Genomic DNA, 13724 nt, shown 5'->3' on the forward strand with positions numbered 1-13724 from the left:
GAACATTTATTTATGCCATAAAGCTTAACATGAGACCTTGCCGACTAGGCCCAAAATTTCACAATTACCCTATACCTAGTATATTAAAGCAAATACACTTCTATAAGTGTCAATTCTTTATTGAATGCCGTACATGTGATGGCGGCCACTTCAGAGGGCACATTTTACAAGACACTCAAATTCTCAATGTTAGTATAATTCATGTAAATTCTTAGCTATTAATCAATGCACATTTATTAGTAATTAATTCAGCTTTCACACCACACTACAGTAATACAACAAAGCAATGTTTGGTATTCATTCTTCTAAAATTCCTTCAGGAAAAAACCCTCAGTCTAAGAGTTGTTAAATCTTGTTATGTTAAGACCAAACTTACTACCCAGTGCACCTAAAATGGATTATTGGCCCAATATCATTAAAAATAATTACATTATATCGGGTATTGTACAGCAAATTGAAGAAAACCCCACAAGTGACATTGCTTCAGCTCTGTTGGGACCCCTCCTCTGCTCTCCCCGCCCACACCCAGAATTCTGGGTCTGGTTGCGCCCCTGGCAAGGTCACCCTAACGCTGGCCCCACCCCTCCGATTATCCAAACAAGTGCTTTGTTTGCACTTCACCAACATGGTCGCCGAACCGGACGCAACACTTTTAAATGTTCGGTCTAGCTTCGAATTGAAACGATGCACTAGCATTCTACTAATCTGTGCTTATTGGTGAGCGTAAAGCACAACACTGGTCCAATCAGACAGACGCGTTTTTCGTGTAGACCAATTGCAAGCGTGGGACAGAGGAGCGCGCGACATGTTTGATTGCTGTGAAGTCGAATTGAACCTAGAACTGAAAGGGGGCATGGAGGGGTGGATTTTTGACTAGCGTTACGGCTGCGGTCTCTGGAGTTGTCCGGAGGGGTGGTAACCCGGCCACCATGGCTTCCACCTATACTGCTGTGCTGCTGGTTGACACAACGCCCGCGAGTCTAGAGCATCGCTTACGCCTTCGGCTGGTCGCTTTGCGGCTTTTAAACTATCTGGGCTGCCGCCTGGGTGCCGGCCGGGTCCGCTGGAGCTCCCGCTGCTTCGACTCGCGGGGGCCCCATGGCCGACCAGCTCGTCTCTGCCGTTTTCGGGAACTCGGGGCCCGCAGCTTCGAGGAGCTGGAAGAAGAGTTGGAAATGCGAGGGGATCGAGAGCCCTTGCGTACTACCCGCACCCGCGCCCCGCCGCCTGTCTCCCTCACGCACACCGCACTGAAGGAGACTCTGTTGGATTACCAATGGGATAGGCCGGACATCACTTCGCCAGCCAAGCCGTCTCTGTTGCGGTCTAGAGGGATCAGGCGAGGTCCTTCCGATGAACCACTACAAACTCCTGGGCATACCGCCCCGAAGAGCCGCAACGCTATATTCCTACTGTCCCCCTGCCCGCATTCACAGGCAGAGTTGCGGCGTTTTCTGGTGGGAGACGAGGCTGAGCCTTCTGAAGCGGGGCCCATCGGCCAGGAGCTGAGAGACAGGCTTTTTCCCAGATCCCTTCAGGACTTGATCAACAGCAGAAATGTCGCCCTCTATTGGGTGGACACCTCCGATCAGAACAAGGTGAAACACTTTAAGTTTGGGCATGTCTGAGGTGTCCACAATTGCAATGTCAGTCTCTCTTTACACCCTACACTTAAGGGTGAGGTCAGGATCCAGAGTAAATCTGAGTGACTTGCAATGTGGTGACTGTTGGGATCAGATGTCCATCTTAGTATTGTTGGACTTGTTGTAGCTCGTAGTAGAAATTCTGTGTTGGTGAGGTTGAGCTTCACGGAGGGTCTGGACCTTAATGTCTGGTTAAGGTGCTGGCGGCGTGAGGTTTTGGATCTGTGGAGCGGATTCGCCTTTAAAGTAGAGTTGTGCGTCGCCAGGGTATTGGTGAATTTTGATACTGATACTAGTGAGAAAAATCCCATGGGCTTCCAGTAGATGCTGCAGATGACCGGGAACCCTGTCTGCAGCTGATACTTATCTTCGGGACCCTGGGAATGGTCATGTGACCAAACTGGTGTATGCTGAATAGGCGTGAGGAGAACCAGTGAAAGATCTTGCTGTTGAATTGCATTAAAATCTTCATAGTATAGTCAAGATGAGATGTTCAACGTCGAAGGTAGTTGAACGTTCCAGCAGTATCGATAGGCAGATGCCGTCTTTACCCATGGTTTGGAAGGCTTCACCTACGATATGTCGGTAGCTCCAAGTTAATCCATATTTAGGTTTAACCGTCGCCTTATAAACAGTTAAAACATACTATCAAAGTTAACACAAAAATCACCTTAGTTAATACCTGCTTGAAGTCTTTAAACCTATTCTAAAATAATACGTTAAAAGAAGTCATTTTTTTAGTCTCAACAGGAGATATTCACATTAATCGTCTGTGGTTAAACGTTACTATTTTTTTTGATCATTTACTTAATAGGTAACAGTTGCACAATGTCATAGAATATGGTTCATATAAAAAAAACCTTCAAAGTATGTTCCACTTCCTATAGTGGAAGTAGCCCAGCATGAAAGTGCATAAACCTCAATCTTCTGAAGTAGAACGGTCGTTTAGCTAAGTCCACACACTGTCAAAATTTGTCATGCCTTAAGCAACACACTTTGGTCGTATCTCTACCAAATTCTTATATTAGATTTATTGGTTTTTCCAATGTTTGGTGATACTTGCCATTTATCAATCCATTCACTAGAGTGTAACTGGCTCCATGGAGAAGATCTCACCGGTTGCACACTTCTGGCAAGAAGAGTCTAGAGACAACCCCAACATATTGCGGCATAGCTTTACCTTTTATTACTTCAACAGGCTGCTATTCGTCCTACCCATCGCTGGGTCTGAATGTTTCGATGGAAGTGTTTCCATGGAAATCATCCCATATGCAAACTCTACCTTTTATACTTTCTCAGAACAACTGTTCCTTTCTATTTGCGTGCAGTGTACTATTTTAATTGAGCCTTTTGGCTTCCTTCACCATAGTGTTTACTTCCTCTGTACTTTTCCATCTGGTCGCAGATTCTCTCTACAAGAGGATTCTCCGTGCACTGAGTGCAGGTAGCACTCCTCTCCGTCCTCCTCTGCACAAGTTGCCTGTCTTTACCAACCCTGTGCAGGTCACCTCACTTTGCCCCTTCTCTTTGCCTATGTCCTACGTCTGCCCTTCCCTGAGCATAAGATATTTTCCTGCTCTTGTGTGCAGGTGGCATGTCTCTTTCCCTTCTAATAAAGTTGATATCTCTTATCCTCTTATGTGTTGTACATCTTTAGATACCTTCTCTTTGCACACTATCCCACTCTTTCTTCGTATGTTAGCAGCGTATCTACCTGTGCCTTGTGCAACTAGCCCTGTCTCCTGCTTTCTTGTTCCCTTTGAAAGTGGCCTCTGTACCTTTTCCTTTGTGGGGCATTTGCTATTTTTTATATATGAATAATCAAGATGGCATTTCATGTGTGTATGTGTGTGTATACGTATGTGTGTATATATATATATATATATATATAGACATTCTCTATTTGTGTTCCCTGTAGCAGCATCCTGTTCTTTGCCCCTTCGATGTGGAGGCAACCTCTGTTTGCCTTCTACTGTGTGAACCAATCCCTTCAGGTGCCTGCCTCCCAGTTTAGGCCCCCGTGGGCGGGACAATGCAACGTGCAGTGCCCACAGGTCACAGAGCAGGCAGTGGCTCAGTGATGGCGTCCATCGGTGTCGGTAAGACCAGGGCTGCGGTGTGAAGCGGGGCAGTGCAACGTGCGGTGTCACCAGGTCATGGTGCAGGCAGCGTCGTTGCTCAAGCAATGTCGTCAGTAGGCCCAAGCCGGCGGTGCGGGACGGGACGGTGCTTAGTGGCCCTCACAAGCAGTGTCCACAAACCACGGTGCAGGCAGGGTTGCCTGGTGGCGAGTCAATGGTGTTGGCGTCGGTGGACCGGGACCGCGGTGCAGGACGGTGCTTCGTGTACCTCACGAGCGGCGTCCACAGGCCATAGTGCAGGCAGCTTGGCAAACTTCAAAGCAAAGTCTCAAGTGTTTGCAAGATCCTTCCTTGGCCAGGCCAGGCCCCAGACACACACCAGGGGGTTTGAGACTACATTGGCACTGTCCTTTCATGTGCAAGCGACCACTCCTCCCTCCATTTTAGCTCATATGGCTCATCAAGATATGCAGGCTACACCCCAGCTCCCTTTGTGTCTCTGTCTAGAGGAGAGGTGTGAACAACCCAACGATCAAACTGATCCAGACGGGGCATCCACAAACAGGCAGAGTCACAGAATGGTTTAAGCAAGAAAATGCCTACTTTCTAAAAGTGGCATTGTCAAACTCACAATCTAAAAACTAACTTCACTAAAATGTATTTTTAAATTGTGAGTTCAGAGACCGCAAACTCCATAATTCTATCTGCCCTCAAAAGGAATCTACACTTTAAAGTTATTTAAAGGCAGCCCCCATGTTAACCTCTGAGAGAGATAGGCCTTGCAACAGTAAAACTCGAATTTGGCAGTATTTCACTGTTGGGACATGTAAAACACACCAGTACATATCCTACCTTTTAAATACACTGCACCCTGCCCATGGGCTACATAGGGACTACCGTAGGGGTGCCTTACATGTACCAAAAGGTAAGGTTTGGGCCTGGCAAGTGGGTAGACTTGCCAAGTCGAATTGGCAGCTTAAAACTGCACACTACAGTGGCAGGTCTGAGCGATGTTTACAGGGCTACTGATGTGGGTGGCACAACCTGTGCTGCAGGTCCACTAGTAGCATTTGATTTACAGGTCCTACGCTCCTCTAGTGCACTTTACCAGGGACTTACTAGTAAATCAAATATGTCAGTCAGGAATAAACCAATCAGCAAAACAATTTACACTGAGAGAATATGTACCCGAGCACTGAATAGCAGTGGTCAAGTGCCCTGGAGTTCTAAAGGCAACATAAACTGGTCTGAAAAATTAGGAGGAACGAGACCAAAAGATTGGGGATGACCCTGCAAAAAAATCCAGGTGTAACCATTACTATGCAGAGATTGCCACATCTTTCATTGCAACTGCTAAATTATAATTACATTGTGTAATATTTACCAGGTGTGAAAAAACAAGCTGACTTTTGAGCAGAGCACCACTTCGAGCTTCATTGCACACTTGTGAAGTGGCATGGGGTGGGTATGTAGTTGAAGACAAGTTGGAATGTGATGGTCTATACAAGAATGGATGGGTAGCAGGGTACGAGTCTGACCCTGACTTAGTCAGAGTTTGTGGTTATATGTTGGAGGGGTGTTCCGTAAAGTGTTTGGATTGTGGAATCAAACAATTTTGGTAGATCTGAAATAAACTGTCTTAAGACAACCGTTTTTTTAGTGAAAGATGAGTGTGATTTCTTCTTGCATATTTAAGGAAGCAAATTTTAGAAATCAGTAATGAAGGTCACCTAGGTCTCGTGAAGAATGAGAAGGGAATTAAGACCCGATATTACTAGCCTGGGATTGACTTACAGACAGAAGGGATGGTTAGAAATTGTAATGAATGTGTACATGCAGACAAAACTATGGTCACCTTTAGGCCACCCATAGTTCCTAGTAAGTATCCTAATGGACCGTAGGAAGATTTAGTCTTAGTTATTTTAGGAGTAATTGTAAATACCAATGACCATGCATGTTAGTTAGTAGTTTTACTTTATCTCTTTGCTAAATGGCATGATTTATGCATCTTGATAAAAGTAAATTCACGTTCTTTGACCAGATTCTTAGATAAAGTAGTTTTACAGGAAAGGATTCTAAAATCAATAGTACGTGACAAAGGTACCCCAATTTATGTTGAAGGGGTTACAGAATTTCTTGTCCAGGAATACAGTTTGTTGGAGACATATCTCCCTTTAGCATCCTGCTGGTATTGGTATTGTGGAATGCTTAAATAGAGTTACAACGGAAGGTATCTGCATGGCTATAAGCTGTTGCAAGAATTGGGAAACAGAAATCAAGAAGCTACTGGGGGCCTATCGCACACCGCATACTGTGCCAGGTATATTATACCCCTTTTAAATTGTTTAGAGGGAGAGAACCTTACACAAAGGATGATCATGCATGGATAAAGAACAAAAGTCTTAATGAGTGGCCTTTAGAAAAAGTAAATGCGAGCATTCATAAAACTGCTATAGGGTACATTATGATTCCAAACATAGTTAAGGAAGTTAAAATAAACATCAGAGATTGAGTCATGGACAAAGAACCACATAGGAAAACCAAGAGTACCAGTAAGTTTAAGGGTCCATTCAAATTCGATCAGTTATTCACAACTTCAGCAAAATTTTGGACTTGAATGCTGGTGACGGGTGACTCCAGAAATCGTGATTGTTTGAGTGATTCTGGAAGGGGTAACAGTGACTTGGGTAATTCCAGAGGTGTTTTGAGAATGGTGTCCACAACCTGTTATCCAGGTACTTCAGTGGTACCAAGCACTTCAGAAAAGTCAGTGGAAAGTTTCTCCTATCACGTGCCCATCAAAAAGGGGAAGGCAAGTAACATAACAAAGTCTGACAGACAATTGCACATGCTAGAGAAATTTGATGACATTATAGTTGGTATTGTAGGTTTGCTCCTTGTTTAAGGCTACATGGTACACCATAGATTATGGTTACCGCTAATTTGTCTTATCTTCATTATAGGTATGTGGTCAAGTTTCTATTATTCATTCTTATGGTATGCCTTGCAGTCACTTTTCTTTTCCTTTGTTGTATATTTAGTTAATTTTATTCTATCATAAGGGGGCAGCGGGAAGTGTGTGGTGTTGCAATGCCATGCTCTGCTACCTATTACTTGTAATGAAATGACGTGGGAAAATTCCGGTAGGCAATGGCAGCATGAAGTAGAGGAGAAGAGAGCCAACATTGTGGCTCCGCTCTGCAACTGGCTGGGGCCTTCCAAATAAACTACGTTTGTAGCTTGCCACTTGTCTATGTCCTCCCTACAGCGCTGTACAGTGGCACACAGGCACACTATGACATGCCGTGTGTACAGCCAATAAGCCTTTTTTTTTTTTTCTAAATGCATAAGTAAAGAAAAAAATATTGCTTGCTGGGCAGCATGAGCCATCTACACTTTCTTTTATGGGTATTTCTATCAACGATTTTTTTTTTTTAAAGCATTTATTGTGACAAAAGTTGTGGGCATTGTGCTCTGAACTGATTTTGCAAGAAAAAAGCAAATTGATGAAAGCTGGATGGTCTGACTAGAGTGCTATATAAGTAGTGTGAAGCCAACTTTGGAAATTAACTCCAAAGGTGAATGAAATGTGTGGCGGGGGCATGAGGGAATAAAGCCATAAAGGTTGTGTAGTGGAGCACTGCATATTATCAAAACTAATTATGTCAATAGCCTCCTAATCAAACAGAACTTCAAAAATACAACATAAGTTTCTTAACAATATTAGAAAAAATAAAAAAGGAAAAGTAGTCCCAATCTTTGTGTACTCGTATGAATTTTTACTTCTTCATGAGGGGTTATTCCGATCAATGTTTATATACAACTCATCATAGTAGATGTCTTCAGCTTGATACCATTGAATGTCCATGTCACAGATTCACAATGATGCTCTTTGTGAAGCAATTGTCAGCTGACACGTGTTTCATCCCCTTAATGGGACTTCCTCAAGGTTGATCAACTTAATAGCAATTGGAAATAAAGCAAAAAAAAACAGAAATTGTAAATGTGATGATTCTTTTACATCATCTTCTTCAAAAGATAGTGCACCCCATCTCCCGGTGCATAGCATCTAATCAAATCGTGAAAGTTGTGGAATAGGAAAGGAAGTATAGATCCTCATCATACTGCATCAGTCATGCACACCAATGTGCAAGCTGTGTTTTGGAGAGTTGCTGGGGGGCAGCATTCAGGATGTTAAAATGTTGGGTATATCTAGACGGTTGGTCCTGCAACAGTACCACATGCGGGACCAGTGCTGTTCCTCTTGGACTGAGCAATCTGATTGGCTGGCTGCAACTTACAAAACAATGTTGCAGCTTCTATTACAGGACTCTGGTACTTGTTCCCTCTCTCTTGAAAAGGTTTTGTTAATGTAATATAAAGGATCTGAGTAGGAAAACACTGGCACTTTGTGTGTGTGTGTGTGTGTGTGTGTGCGTGTGGATGTCGGTGAACCTAGAGGTTTCTCCTTCCCATGGGTACCGGGCTTTTTCCTGCTTGACCCGTGAGGTACTGCAACAAGGAGAGCAGTCTTTCAAGCTTCACACCCATGCTGCAAAGGTACTGTGCATGCTATCATGGGGAGGCTTGCAAGTTACTCCAGTACTGCGGGGTGTAGCTTGACCAGTGGGTACAGCGGGGATATGTGGGGGAAAAAAAGAAAAGGCTACGGGATGATTGTCCATGAGGAGTGGGCACCTGCGGTGGTTTGGGTGCTGGCCATGTGGCTATGCGCAGTGTGTGTTTGGGTGCATGTGGAGGCCAGGCCCTGTGATTAATTCCCCTGTAGCACATAGCTAAAAACTGTGTAGCAGGGGTTGCCACCCCCCCCAAAAAAAATGTACTGAAAAAAAGTTAGTGACATTATAGTTGGGTATGGTAATAAGATCTTTACTTACATAAAAAAAAAAAAAGCCCCTGGAAATACACTGGGGAAAAAGCCAGCTAAAGTGATGTAATTGTTAGGTGTTGAAATAAGTTAAAAGCTAACATTTAAAAAAAAAAAAAAAAAAAAAAACTTACGTTCACCAATTATAATTTACTGAACTAAACATAGCTTTCTGTTCCACCATGCACTGTTTATGACCATCCGTATTACATTACCCAAGACATCTTCAATGACGTCACTGAGGCCCTTATACAATCATTGTGACACTGTCCTGTAGGGTTTGTGAACTTCCAACGCTCTACACCTGTGGCCAATTTTCTGTTCACCTTAATGGGAGTACCCTCTTAAACACTTTACCCACTCTTAAGTAGAGGTTGACAGGTATACATTTGCCACTGAAAAGATAACTTTTGTCAGAACCTATGGAGAACCCTACATAGCTTAGTAAAATACACTACACAAATTATATGTGCAGAAGGCTTACAACTTAACATTTATGCTTGCCGCACCAGTGTGGGATAAACTACCTCCAAGTGGGACGCCCACTTGATTTTACATTATTCAATGATCTGCAATGGCCCAATCTTTAGAAACATTCCTGAAAAAAACATCTGCACCTTTAAATTGTCCTCGCTTCATAGAATTTGTCTACACCACTGTGTTACTATTTAAGATGGGCATGTTACCAGATATCCACTGGTGAATAATTATATTCTCAGCAGAAGCTTTGGCCTTTCTCATAGAACGTTGTTTTTTTTGTTTTTTTGCCATTTTTTTTTTTTTTTATGTCTTGCCAATTGTGGACTATACCAAAAACATACAGTGGAATTTGGCCCAACCCACTGCTTACAGTTAGTTGCCTTTGAAACCCTTATTTGCTTGGTTTCTCATCCATGACTTTACTTGTCCGTAATGTGTTTATCCCTCCCCTTAAGCATACTCTGTTCATCATCATTTTGATTGGATGACTTTCAGCCTTTCACTTCTAACTTGTAGGGATATATATATACATGCGTGTGTGTGTGTGTGTGTGTGTGTGTATGTATATATATATATATATATATATATATATATATATATATATATAGAGGAAGAAGACTGTGAAGGTTGAAACGCGTTGCCCTATGTTTCTGCTTTATGGAATTTTGGAATAAATGAAGGCCATTATATTTTTGTAAGGAGTGCCAGACTTTGATTTATATATATATTTTTGGAGTGGATTAAAAAATGGGTCCTGTGCCCATTAACTGAGCACCAACCTCGACAGGCAAGCGCTGGAAGGAACACAGGATTACCTTTGGCTGAGAGATATATATATATATATATATATATATATATTTATTTTTTTGACACTGTTGGCATTTGTTATCTTGCTTTTGCCCTCATGTACTGCTTTGTTCATCTTCCTCACCCCTTCCTGGCTCTAATATTATTTTGGCCAGGCCTCAAGTGTCTCCCTTGCCCCATACCAGGTAAGTTCTTCCGCAAGCCTGCTACTTTGTTACTTCCTACTACTCGCGGTCCTTTTTGGGTTTCACCTGCCCAGCGCTTGCAAAATCTCTTTTACAAAATCTTGAAAGAGGACTGGAACAAGGCCATTACTTACCCTTGGCTGACTTCTGTACCACCACTTTACTCCCCATTGGCTGGCTCCCACGTCACTCTTGTTTCCTTGCTGGTCAGTGCCTCCTCCTCACCTCTGTTGTCATGCCATGCAGCTTGGACCAAATACTTCTTCCAATGGCCAGTGTCCTGTCACTAGCCGGACATTTGTGGTGGTACTTTTTTCATGTTTTTTTTTTTTTTTACCTTACTTAAAACACTCTATACGAGTGCTTGTGTTTGCAATCTATCCCCCATCTCATCTTTGTTGTTTGCCCCCACCTCTTCATGCAATCCATTATCTTATCTTGCTGCCTCGATCCCCTATTTATTATACAGTCCTTGCTTGTCCATTTTTTTTTTTGTAAACTTCCCCCACCCCCTGTTGTTGTTTGACACAAGCCAACTAGTCTACCCACTCCCATTCTTGCTTTGCTCATCCAATCTGCACCCTCCTGTTGCTTTCCCCTCTCAGCGTTGTTTGTCCGCCCCTTCTCGCTCTCCATTGTCCTGCTGCCCCCTCCCCTGTTCTTTATCCAACCATGCTTGCTTTTTTTTTTTTTTTTTTTTTTTTGCTACCCCACCGTCTGTTGTTGCTTGCCCCTTACCAAGTAGCCCACCCACACCTGTTCTTCCTTGGCTCCTCCCACCCGCACCGCTCCACCCATTTCCCCCCCCCATAGCGTTGTTTGCCCTGCCCCTTCCTCGCCTTCTGTTGCTTCCCCCTCCCCTATTGTTTGTTGCCCCTCCTTGTTTTTTTTTTTTTTTTTGTCAAGGGTTGCAAGCCCCCCTTTCCCCCCTGCGGCTAAAAGGTTGTTGTTCTCTGGAGATCGATAATGTCTGTTTCTTCAGCTAGCCATACATGTATGTTCTCTTTTAGTACTTAGATGGCTCTATTCTTTTTGCTACCTGTTTATCAGTTAGCAAGTCTGCTACTGCTTCCTAGTTTACCCCATATTCCCCAGCCCCCTTCGTTCAGTCTCACTGATTGTGTCCCATTTCCAACAATATGGGACGTGAGGCTGCTCAAATAAAATCTGCACTAATACAAAGGCACATATCATGGGTGCACCTTTGTGATTTTATTTTAGGATTGGACCCCTAACTAGGCCTTAATTTACCAAACACATTTAGTTTTTATTAAAAGTCTGTCTCTTTTTCTTTCCGTCTATAGACTGGCTTCACTGTGGGTGACCACATTCTACTCTGTCACAAGAAACCTATCGGTACACAGAGAAGGTTTATTCAGTGCTAGAGACTACTGTGGCAATGTGTGCTTTTTGAGTCCCCAAAGTATTTTTGCTTTTTGGCAATGTTTGTTATAATGTTAAGGCCCTGGTAGCTCCCACAACAATAAAGTTTTACAAAAGCCATGTCAAACGACTCACATTGACAAAATCAAAAGGCTGACCACCCATGTCATGCCTATTGATTTTCCATTATGAACACTTTTTGGGAATGCTAGCATGCATCAAATCATTTTAGTAGCTAATGCTTCAAAGAAATGGTACCTAAAATTTCACAGTAATTTAGCAAAGCAATTTTTCCGAACATTTAATGTGAAAGCAAAGTCTCATCAACCGTGTTTCAAGCTTCTGCAAATATTTGTATGTAATCAGAGAGCATTCTGGGAGCATTATACATCGCCTCATATTAAACTTTTCAAACATGTTGTACACATTTTTATACTGGGACCACTGCCAGCAGTGCAATCCGAGCCTACAACATTCCCTTGGAGCGCTCGCCCTAATAATAAAGGCTCTGCATTAAAGAACAATAAATAAGTTTGAACAGCATTAACATATGGACACAGATATTACCTAAACTGCAGGCAATGCCCTTCCCTGATCCATAATACGGTACTGTAAACTGCAGCCAAATGGTTTGTACTGCAGTGGGTTGGGCCTACTTTTGTTCCAAGGACAAAATAAACTTCTTGCCCTTGACCCCAAACAATATGTCCTAGGAGTCAGGCTATAGGAATTCCACACCCCTGATCAGGTAAACTAGAGACAATTCAGGTTTTATCAGACTTGTATTTTTAGTCACAGCATGTTGCATTTCTACCATTTTTATGACATCTGTGAATTTACCTACCTTTTGTGATAAGTTTTCAGCTATAACAATTCTAATTTTCTTTGGTACACAGTGAAATACTTGCTTTTTCGATTTGCTTTAGTTTGATTTTGTTGTCTTCCTCGCATATTTGACCATTACTCCTTGAATGTTTTTTTTTTAATTCAGTGAAATAGCTCATTCACATATAGTCAAATAAAAAGGAGCAATCTGCCACAGAGCTGACCACATCAGCCCCCTGCTTAAGAATCGAATGAGCATTGGCATCTCGTCTGGACTCTGTATAACTGTGTTTCTGCGTGGGTCTAGTTTTGAGTTTGGGTGGCCCACTGGCTGTGTGTGCGTCTGAAGTGGGTGACGTTTAAAGCGTTATAGTCCCTAGCTCTTCCTCAAAAATATGTATTTTCTGCTGGACTGTTTCTTTAAACAACATGGAGCCCGGAAGTGATTTTCCTGGCACCAAAAAATGTTTTTATTGTTCTAAGGAAACTAAACATTTTTAAAATACCCTTTTCATTTTGCAAAATTGATATATAGATCAAATTCTCAATTTTAAAAATGAAATTTGTGTCTCATAGCTGCAAAATTGATTTTCAGATACACCTTCTCTGTCTGTGGTATTTACTTCATAGCTCTATTTTCTTTACTTTCAGCCATGTTGGCAAAGCCAGTAGGTTTCACCTATGGAAGAGCTATTGGTTTCGCCAATTGTTTTAAAGATATGTTATACAGTAGCACAGGCTGCTGTGCAACATGGCTGAAAGTGAAAAAAGTAGCTCTATGAGGCAGCCAGCTCTGGTTTTGCCATAACACTTTTTCTGATGGATACAACTACCTGTGGATTCCTCACCCAATGAATTCTCCCAATGCGCCAGCATTCAATGGAAATTTTCTTCCCAGCTCTGCATGTCTACGAGGACGTCACAATTGCCCGACTTCCACGTGACGCCGTCTGACGTCATGGAGGCAATAGGAGGTCCTCGCCGGCATGCTGACGTCAGTTCTCTTTTTTCCGTGCCTTTGAGTAATGTTTTTTTCTCCTGGCTCTTGGGGAGCTACTGTTTCTCGGAAGAGATACTTTCCAGTTAAAATGTCTCCACCTCGGAAGTCAGGCTTCAAGCCTTGAGGGAATGCGGGGGTCATATGTCAGTCACAGACCCGCATAATGACTGTTTATGTTGCTTAAGCTCAGAGCACGACGTGGAAGCACACTGAAAAAGAGTAAGTGCCTGTGCCCAAAGCTTTGCTCAGAAGCCTGCAGCCGGGGGCAATATAATGTTGAATGTCATTGCATGGGATACCAAAGCTGTGTAGTCTTCAACTCATCTCGGGCCTCTTTAATCCACTACCAGACACTGCTGTCCCTTTATCTCACTCTTGAAGGTTCCTGCTTTCTTCCTTTGTGACTTTTGTTTTCGTCTTTCTCTTCCCTCC

General features: G+C 42.9%; 1 protein-coding gene across 2 annotated transcripts in view; it reads left to right on the plus strand.

Annotated features, from left to right (window-relative positions):
- The first annotated feature begins 768 nt into the window (after positions 1-768).
- Positions 769-13724, plus strand: part of TICRR (TOPBP1 interacting checkpoint and replication regulator) — a 472392-nt gene continuing 459436 nt past the window's right edge. For both annotated transcript variants that reach the window (XM_069222701.1, XM_069222703.1), the window contains exon 1: positions 769-1598. In XM_069222701.1, the coding sequence (XP_069078802.1) occupies positions 930-1598 (669 nt within the window). In that variant the 5' untranslated portion in view covers positions 769-929. The remainder of the gene's footprint in view (positions 1599-13724) is intronic.

The sequence above is a fragment of the Pleurodeles waltl genome, chromosome 3_1 (assembly GCF_031143425.1).
Source record: "Pleurodeles waltl isolate 20211129_DDA chromosome 3_1, aPleWal1.hap1.20221129, whole genome shotgun sequence".
Classification (NCBI taxonomy): domain Eukaryota; kingdom Metazoa; phylum Chordata; class Amphibia; order Caudata; family Salamandridae; genus Pleurodeles; species Pleurodeles waltl.